This window comes from Bombus affinis, chromosome 4, assembly GCF_024516045.1.
Source record: "Bombus affinis isolate iyBomAffi1 chromosome 4, iyBomAffi1.2, whole genome shotgun sequence".
Classification (NCBI taxonomy): domain Eukaryota; kingdom Metazoa; phylum Arthropoda; class Insecta; order Hymenoptera; family Apidae; genus Bombus; species Bombus affinis.
This window is the reverse complement of record NC_066347.1, coordinates 11,072,429-11,082,041: the sequence shown is the minus strand read 5'-3', so window position 1 is coordinate 11,082,041 and position 9,613 is coordinate 11,072,429. Positions and strand designations below refer to the sequence as shown.

General features: G+C 27.7%; 2 protein-coding genes across 4 annotated transcripts; both read right to left on the bottom strand.

Moving 5' to 3' along the window:
• Window positions 1-49: 49 nt before the first annotated feature.
• Window positions 50-3,924, bottom strand: LOC126915203 (N-acetylglucosamine-6-phosphate deacetylase). Its single transcript, XM_050719659.1, has 7 exons — window positions 2,568-3,924; window positions 2,027-2,301; window positions 1,705-1,834; window positions 1,555-1,643; window positions 1,330-1,474; window positions 1,058-1,234; window positions 50-839 (listed from the first exon to the last, which is right to left on the bottom strand). The coding sequence occupies exons 1-7, from the start codon at window positions 2,776-2,778 to the stop codon at window positions 640-642; spliced, it is 1,227 nt and encodes a 408-aa protein (XP_050575616.1). The 5' UTR covers window positions 2,779-3,924; the 3' UTR covers window positions 50-639.
• A 153-nt stretch (window positions 3,925-4,077) lies between these two features.
• On the bottom strand, window positions 4,078-8,794 carry LOC126915205 (nucleosome assembly protein 1-like 1). Of its 3 annotated transcripts, XM_050719662.1 has the most exons (9): window positions 8,638-8,794; window positions 7,158-7,321; window positions 5,904-6,196; window positions 5,609-5,762; window positions 5,329-5,466; window positions 5,083-5,230; window positions 4,868-4,987; window positions 4,616-4,729; window positions 4,078-4,396 (listed from the first exon to the last, which is right to left on the bottom strand). In XM_050719662.1, the coding sequence occupies exons 2-9, from the start codon at window positions 7,308-7,310 to the stop codon at window positions 4,386-4,388; spliced, it is 1,131 nt and encodes a 376-aa protein (XP_050575619.1). In that variant the 5' UTR covers window positions 7,311-7,321; window positions 8,638-8,794; the 3' UTR covers window positions 4,078-4,385. The 3 variants fall into 3 exon arrangements, with proteins under 3 accessions (XP_050575619.1, XP_050575618.1, XP_050575620.1); XM_050719661.1 differs by having other exon boundaries at window positions 4,078-4,729; XM_050719663.1 differs by lacking the exon at window positions 7,158-7,321 and having other exon boundaries at window positions 4,078-4,729; window positions 8,638-8,781.
• Window positions 8,795-9,613: the final 819 nt, after the last annotated feature.

Sequence of the window (9,613 nt, the reverse complement as noted above, 5' to 3'; positions counted from 1 at the left end):
CCTAAAAAACGATCAAGGATATTTTGTAATAAATGGTATAATGCATGAATTAAAAATAACAATTTATTTGTACATATTTTAAAACTGTTTGTTATCTAAATATTTTATAACGAGTAACATTTTTTATCGAAATAGATATACATCCTATTTGTACCTAATTATAAAAAATAACTGACCTTTTTGTTGTTAATTTAAAGACAAAAATTATATAATTGTCTTTGACTTTGTATTATTAAAGGCTTATTCCCTCGAATACAATAAAGGTAAAAATTAATCTTTGTTTTATATGTATCAAAATATAAGTACGTTCATAAAAAATATTTTTATATAAAATGCGTATATAATTGTATATCTTACAATATGAATAGATAGATGAATAAAATTATGGCTAGAACGATATTCACAGCCGTCGCGCATTATACACGAAAAGTGTAATATTTAAGACATGTAAAGTACATGCTCATATAATTAATACAAGTGGGTAAATGACCACATTTTTCTCTGATTGTTTTGTGAAATCAATTCCGCCAGTTTCCCTAATAAAAGTGACCGATTGTTGAGTAATATTGACATAGGCACAGGAATACATTCCTATATCCATGAGCATTAAGCAATTATTTGGATAGTATGTTCTGTGCTTTACTGACAATATTCGACATACTTGCAATTACAATGAACACATTCTCCCGCTATCCACGTCGATAACAGTTCTAAATTTTTATTCAACATTACCATATCGGCATCTGCTTCATAGTTTAAGACTCCTTTAGTCTTTTCAATACCTAGGGTTCTTGCCGGATGGAGAGTCGCGGCTTCTAAAGATTCTACTATTGAACAACCTATAAAAAGTAAATAATATTGTATAGTAATTAGATATAAATAGTATTCTTAAATATTCTTCCATAAGAATATTGAGACAGTAATCTTCATCAATATACAGGGCTGTTTGCTTTATAGTAAAGAACAAAAGCTAGTAAAAAATATTAATACTTCTTAAAAAGATCAAAATTGAATTTAAAAAATCTACATATCATACATGTCATATTGTTTAAATTACCTGTTACTTCTTTGAAATGACGAACGCATTTCGACATTTCTGCTGTACTTCCACACAGTATATCTGTCTCAGCAATATATGCACGTCCCGAGCGCATTTCGATTTTAAGCTGTCCTAATTGATGTATACCTTCTTCTAATCCTAGCGCTGACAGTGCATCAGTAACTAAAACAAGACCTACAACGCAAAATTAAATATTAATTTTAAAAAATTTTTAATTAGTAATTAAGACAGATAAGGATTGTCTTATAAAAAAAGATACACATATATACCTTCAGGGTGGGTTCTATGAGCTATACGCAATGCTGCTGGATGAGTATGAACTCCATCTGCAATTATGCCATAATGGATAATTTTTCCAGGATGAACTTGATCAGATGTTAAGAGACCAACCAATCCTGGATCTCTATGATGAAACTATAAATACAAATTTATCATTTACGCTTGACTGATGATTTATATTTTTTATAAAATAGAAAATTATTTTGTATAATTACAGGTAACATTGCATTAAAAAGATGGGTAATAAAGGATGCTCCATTCTTTACAGCCTCTTCTCCTTCTTTCAAATTTGCTACAGAATGTCCTAAAATATTTAGACTTAGAAGAGATATTAAATTATTAAAATTGGGATAGTTATATCTTACCAAGAGAAACTGTAATATTTCTTTTACACAATTCTGTTATCACAGATTGAGCATTAGGAAGTTCAGGTGCCAATGTTACAAGACATACATTTTCTAAACTTCCATACATATCACTTAATGACTTGAAACCCTAAAATCCACACATATAAAGAGATAATTAAAAATTTTAAATTTATATACGTGTTTGAAGCATGAAAAGTTACATGAATAGAAATAATAGTAATTTATACATTCGCATATGAATATTTACTGATGCATTAAAATTTGTTTGATGTTCATATATACATTAAATGCATGCATTGAAAATATTTTGGAGACTTGCTTTTTCAAATTGTTTTATATGATTCTCTGGATGAGCTCCCTTTTTACTTGGACTAATGAAAGGTCCTTCTAAATGAACTCCTAATACAGTTGCACCATGTTTCCCACCTTTTGTTCTCTTAATGTTTGGTAATATCTTATGATATGTTTCACTAGGTGATGTAACCAAAGTTGGACAAAATGATGTTACACCAAATTCAAGCAATTTTTTGGCTACTTTATTAATTCCTTCTTCTACATCATTAACATTATGTGTAAAATCTATTCCAAAACCACCTAGTAAGTAAAATAATAGTTACAAAGTGTAATTGTACGTACAATTAGATTTGTAATATTTTTGTACAAAGTTAATATTTATCGTAAAAGCATTGTACAAATATCCTATTGCATAAATATTTTGAAATAAGGAATATTTTATATTAATACCTTATTATCTAATAATATATACCAAAATTTTGTATACTAATATATGTAATGTAAAAGAATAATATTTACAACAAATTATACTAAATTATTATTGTTATTATACTTGCATTATATACCATTGATTTGAAGATCAATGTATCCAGGAGAAATTAACGCGCCGTTGCAATCGATTCTTATATGTGGTTTGACTTTTTCATCGTAAAAAATTTTTTCTGGGTCAACGACTTTCCCATCGCGAACCCATAAATCTTCGTTTAAGATTTTCCCCTCGCGTAAAATACAACAATTGTAAAACTGTTTTAAAATTTGTTTATCTTTTCGAGACATATTCACTTAGCAAAAATCCTTTCGCGTCAAAATACACGAGATTATCTTTATTCAGGTAATAAAAAGAAAAAAAGAAAAAAAATGCTTATCAGTGCACTTTAGTTATCGCATTATTGGTCACGAGCTCAATTATTATACTGTAAAATTTATAAAGATATACAGATAGAGTGCGTGAGCGAGCTGAGAAAGCGATATAGAAATAGAAAGAGTACGCTACGTAGAGACTTCTTGTGTGCTCGTTTAATTCTGTATGCGCATTCGTATAGTCAATATGTCGGCGTTATACCGATCAATGAGCGACGTCAGTATGCATGTCTATTAGATAAACGCCACTATGCAGCATTCTTTTTCTATTCCCATATCGCATCTACTTACACAGTAATGTATGACTCGCGTAATCTATCTTTATGTCTCTATGGTAAAGCTGTAAAGGTCTATAAAGTAGAGCAATGACCAGTAACATTAATTATCATAATTCTTCAAAGAGGTCACTAAATGTATTTTTTTGTACTTCGAAAAAGACGAAAATTGTTATGATTTTTAAATTAGCTTACACTTTGTTACATAAGATTGGAAATCGCGACATTTTTGATTTACTTATAGATTTATATAATACATAGATTATAATAAAATATATTCGTATTATCGCGATATATATTTTATTGTATAAGAAAGATATACATATATTTAATGTTAACAGCTATATATGTTATTATTTTCACTAAGCTACGGATGCTTTCCAATTTTAATATTACACTAGAAAAAAAGGTATTAGTACCATTTCCGTAAATTTAAGTAAATTTTAATAGAAAAAGTAAATTTGGTGTACTTTATTGGTGTACATTATTACACAATTCCAAAAACTATAATAATCTTTTATGTTTTTTTTTTAATTTCTTTTCTCATGTAAAACATGGTAAATCCAATGAAAGTGTGAAATAATCTTCAATTATTTACTACTTACCTGACCAACACCGTTAAAACTTATTTAATTTATATTTAAGTACAATGCACAAAAGTATCACACGAAATTTCATAAAACCTATCATAAAGGTAACACAGCAAGCTTGATCGGTTTCGAAGTCTATTATAATTCAAGATTATAACAAATTGGATTGAAAACAATTTAATATAAAACCGTATAAAAAGGACATGATTTTTTGTAACTTAAGCAAATTCTAAGAACTTACAGAAAAAGAACAATGTTAAAAAAATGCAACAAGGAAAAAAGAAAAGAAACAGGAGAGGAAAATGGCACTACAGAAGTTGTTACATGGCAAGAAGAAACAAAGCGCTATCTGCTGTTTGCGTTTTTTTTTTTCAATTTTTATATTAAAAATGCTTTAACAGTACCCAAAAATTTCTTCATAGGTCAACGTGCGTTTTGAAAAAAATTCAACTAACTTTGTTTGTATATAAACGTAACAATAGTATAAAATGAAGCAATTAAAAATGACAATGATTATGTAGAGCTGAGAGCGCAATTCGTTTATACTTATATGATATTAAATTTTAGGCTGTTAATGAGCCGTATTTTCTACTCATCGTCAACGTCAGATAAAGGAAGGGTACGCATAATTTTTTTTGTCACCGGTATGTCGAAGAATCTAGGCTTGATCTGGAATAGGAGATATGATACGATATTAGATGATTGATACGAACAGGATTACGTTGGAGCCACGGGTGCAGGATGATATCTAGGCAGTTATCGGTCAGGTTTTATGTGTTTCTGTGTGTGTCTGTGTGTGTACGCACGAATAATTTTTTTTTAGCAAAATTTGTATGTAATTCTACTGTTGTTTACAGTCATTAGGATCAGTTCCCTGTTGTTTCCCACCTGATGGTGCATTATTCGGAGAAGATTCCTCATCATCTTCATCTTCTTCCTCAGGGTCGTCCTCATCACCCTCTTCTTCCTCGTAGTCTTCGTCTTCGTCTTCTAAGCCTTCTCCTAAAATATCGTTTTTTTATTCGTTAGTCATTATATGTCAATAAATTACTTTCACTAGCCAATAATTTTGAGAGTTCTAGTAAAACTCGGAAAAACTTCATATTTTTTTTTAAATATTAACTTCACTTTGTGAAATACCTGTATAATACAGTACAGCTCTAGGAATTATACGTTCTCTTATATAATGGCCAATTTCAAAGTCACTGGATAATAAAGCTTGAGTGTCATCATCTATTTCTGCTTCAGAATCATCTGGCACTAGAAAAATAGTTTACAATTAATAACAATAGTAATATATATTATCTCCCATATGTAAGTAAAACATAAAATATAAAAATATTGATTTGGCTTACCAACTGGTGGACTGAAAAAGTTGAAAAACGAGTCGTTCTGAACAGTTTTTGTTACAGTTCTTATGGACCCTCGAGATTTATGTTTCTGATTCTTTTTTATAGTTTTTACTGTAACGTTCTTTCCTTTTTTCCAGTCAATCACACAACCCTGTACAAATGGTTAGGATGAATATATGTACTTTTGAATAAATTCTTTCTTCATGTAGAAAATAAAACATATAAACTTAGATTAAAAATAATATTTACCTTACATTTGTATATTTCGGGTCCTTCAAAACTAAACGGGTCATTTTTTTCAGGGGTGCATTTCATATGGTACTCTTTTGTTAAAACTGAATTAGAAAAGTATTCATTTGGCTCGAAATGGAACTCAAGAACAAAGCCCTACAAAAATTCTTATTATCTTTAATGCAATTCTTTCTATTTCATTTCTATTTATGTTTCACAATTTTATTTATATATTAATGGTATAGATAGGTTTTCGTTTATATGTAGATATTTAATGATTTTATCTTTTCCAACTTACCATTGGATTAGATTCAAGAAATATCACTTTAATATCATACAAATGTTTGAGTATTGGTTCATCATGTTCCTGAACCATGTCAGCTAATGTTTCAACATTTTTAAATATTGTCAACCAGAAATCTGGGATCCCTTTAATATCTTCATTTTCACTCCTAAAATAATTAAAATTTATTAGTAGAGTTCCTAACATTTGGACATTTATAAAAAGTAGTGTGAAAGAAAATAATAATTTTTAATCTTATACTCTTGCAGCAAAATTCTTAGTTTATTTAATGAAAATAAAATGGTCATACTCTTCTTTTTTAGGTTCTTTATCATCATCGAGATTCGCTTTTGTTTTCAAATCATTAGTTAATCCTTCTTCTTCATCATCACTCTCCCATACACATTGTTCATCCGTTGGTTCATAGACGCCAGATATTATATCACTCCTCTTTTCATAGAGAGGAGCGCACATTTTGTAATAAGCACATTCCAAGGCATGTACTTCCTCATAGAATTTTGCTTCAATATTAGTCGTAACTAATTGCAACTGTTTCAAAGCCTTAATTCTGCGCTTTACAGGAGCTGGAAGATTCTGCATTTGCTATAAAAATTGAATGTTTCCTTTTAACATTGGCTTTCAAAAATAATATCAAAAGTATAATCAATATTTTTTAATAGTAAATTTGTTTAAATACTAGAAACTGGACATATGTAATATTTTATATCCTAATTATTTAATATATTTAACTAAAATATTTAAATTAACAAACAGTAAATAAAAATTTAAACTTATTGGGGTATAGAATGTAATAAAAAACTCAAAGTTATTAATATCTTTATATATATAATTGAAGAAATTAATTGAATTCAATTCTAATCTACTGCGGTGCATAATTCATGGCTTGCACTAATAGCTGATTAAACAAGCAACAAATTTGGTAACACATGTAAATAGGAATTACTTTGGACAAAACAAAAAAATAATAAAATTCTAGTAAGGGAACAAAATTACATGGATTCAGTTGATCAAATTATATTAGAGAACTACAAAATTCTTTTTTGTCCAATTGATTCAAGTTTAAAGAAAAACATAAAAAATAATAATTATACATAAACTTATTAAAAAATGAGTTTATAATACTTGACAAAGCAACATTCTACCTTCTTAAATAAAGAGCATTTTTCACCCAATAGGCAAAAGTTTGCTATTTTTTTTAAGTTCCAAATCAATATGATCCATTTACTTAATCTGATTTATACAAATTTTTCTGTAGAGTAATACTAAAATATTGAAATATCAAATAAAATACACATTAAAACATTATCATCAAGGACTAAATTAATTATATGAGTCTTTAAACAGAATTCAATATTGATAATTAAAATGAGATACAAAAGTTATACACAATGATTAAAATCTTTAATGCAATAGCTTCAATTCCAGTTAAAAACTTTAAATTTAAATTTTACTATATCTTTTTCCATTGATTGTACAAGGTTCTGTTTAGAAGGTTACTAACCATTAATATCTGTTTATTATTTGCAATATGAAATTTGAATACCTCTATTCCAGGTGCAGTGCGATCTTGTAGAGCAGCTAACACATCAGCTCTATTTAAAATTTTGGAGAAAAGCTCTGGGGCTTTGTTCTCATCTTCATCTTCAACAGATTCCATTTCACTATTTTCACCAGCACGCTCTGGATCAGTTGTCATAGTACTATAATCTAGATTTATTTTTCTCTTTTGTAAAAATGACACTTGTATAATCAGAAAGTAACTTTGTTGGGCAAAAGTAGAGTATAAGATGAAAAAAAAGGGTATTTAAGTTAAAAAATTAAAAAGTTTTTGAGCAGTCATTTAATTATATATATATATCCTTGAATAATTTCTATACTTTGTAAAAGATACAAAATTCCAAAATAATATATGATTTTACTGTTGTGTTTCATCTTTGCTTAAATATTATTAAAAATCTTTTCTTAAGGTCAAATATATTGTATTTAACATATAAAATAAATTAATCAAAATATAAATGAACTCATGATATTATGGTATGTATGTAATATAATAAATTTTGAATATGCCTATTTTTAGCTCATTCGCTTTAATTTTAATTAAAAAGACATTAAATATATGAAAATATTTTTTTTGTTTTACAAGATATATGCAGTAACCTTAATAAAATTATTTTAAATAGTAATTAAGCAAGTATTTCATTTTATCAACATATATATTTATTTCTAAAATCATAGTAAAGTACAATCATAATTACTTATTTGAAAAACATATTTCAACCGAATCTTTTTCAATCAATTGGAGACTAACATATATGTATGTATTCCTTCATGCAAGGAAAAAGAAAGTGGTGTAGGAAACGAAAAAAACGAACATATATATCGAAAAAAATGATTAAACCTATATGTGCGAACACCTAAAAGGAGTAAACTATAAAAAAAATTCATAGAGCAAATCATAAAGCAGAAACTATCAATCAATCTACAAACATACTGAAATTAAATTGTACGTTGCGATATATTCTCTATTAAACGTGCATGGCAAATATCAGGAATCTTGTCTAAGTATACACTATGAACGAAATAAACGTTCTCTAAAAACATCTATTCTTGATAAATTTCCTTAATTCGAATTAATTTCTGCATGGACGTTGAACTGACATTTGAAAGTCACCATATTCGCGAGGAAGAAAGGTTATTTGCTAGGGCACGCAGAGATCATGGAAAAAGCGGAAATCACATTAATTCATCAATTATTTGTCGGAACCATCTACGTCACATTTATTATACGTTCGTTTTATTTCTTTTTATGCATTTATTAAAGAAATACAGAAGTCGCGAAGCTATCGCAAGGTTCAATTTTTCGACACAAAGAGCGTGCACATGGGACAGACAAAAAAAGCAATTTTCGGGGTTATAAATGCGTGAAAACCGAAAAAATAAGGTATAATTGTTTTCGAGTGAAAGCATTATTTTTAAATATTTAAACTTTGAAATAAAAGCATTAAAACAAAGGGCAAACATACCTTTTAAGACTGCACAAAGAAAGAGTTATGGAACGAACAACCAACCGGTCGTTGTGTCGGTACTTTCGTTATAGTAAGTCGCACAATACGAAATTAGTTCTTCTTCTATCCTTTTCTGTTCTCCTCAAGTGCTACTATCATGCGATCCACAAAATCCCTAGATACATTTTCCAAGCGCCAAGTTAATAAGCTTTTTTAACGTAATAAATGTTAAAGAAAAGTAGATTGTCATGCTTTTCAATCCATATATATTTCACAAAATTTTTTTTAAATATTCATTTATATATTATATATATTTTTGAAAGAAAAAAATATTTTTTTAAAGAATTTCAATTTCTAAAATACTGAAAATAGAACACGAAACATGAAGATTGAAAAATCGAAAAATTCCTAGATAACTTTTTTCGAATACGAACTTATAACGAGTTTTAACATAGTAAATATTAAATAAAGATAAGGATTTATGCTTCTTGAATGAAATGTTTATATAAAATATTCAAATTTTAATTTGTAAAATAATAAAAAAAGTGGCTAGTGAAATGATTCTAAAATTATCTTGTGAAATATTAGAGACTTGGAATTAAAAAATTATGAGTTTGTAATATTATAATATTAATTTTTAATATTAATTTATAGTATTAATTTTTACTTATCGAAATTTGGCGAAATGTAAATGCAACTTTATATTAATAATCATTAAAAAGAATTAATTTCTCATATAAGCATTTGTGGCACTAAATATATATACATAAAGTTTGAAAAACCGAAATTCTAATATAAACCTTTTGAAAAGTTTTATTTTGTAATACAAAAAAGTGTGTAAATAAAAAAGATCTTAAATTACACATGGCGTTTTAATGAATATATATAGTAGCACAGAGGAAATTTCCTCTCTAATAGTAGAATATACTAAATCGAACTAATTGATTCTAGAACCTTGTTCGTGTTCTAGTTGTAGTATTAGAGATGAGTAGCT

Coding starts and splice junctions, on each gene's coding strand:
- LOC126915203 (XM_050719659.1), bottom strand. CDS start 2,778: ATGTCTCGAAAAGATAAACAAATTTTAAAACAGTTTTACAATTGTTGT. Junction 1,835..2,026: donor ATATAAAACAATTTGAAAAA/GCAAGTCTCCAA, acceptor TGTGGATTTTAG/GGTTTCAAGTCATTAAGTGA. Junction 1,235..1,329: donor TCATAGAACCCACCCTGAAG/GTATATATGTGT, acceptor TTTGCGTTGTAG/GTCTTGTTTTAGTTACTGAT.
- LOC126915205 (XM_050719661.1), bottom strand. CDS start 7,310: ATGACAACTGATCCAGAGCGTGCTGGTGAAAATAGTGAAATGGAATCT. Junction 6,197..7,157: donor GCACTGCACCTGGAATAGAG/GTATTCAAATTT, acceptor CAATTTTTATAG/CAAATGCAGAATCTTCCAGC. Junction 5,467..5,608: donor TTCTTGAATCTAATCCAATG/GTAAGTTGGAAA, acceptor GAATTTTTGTAG/GGCTTTGTTCTTGAGTTCCA.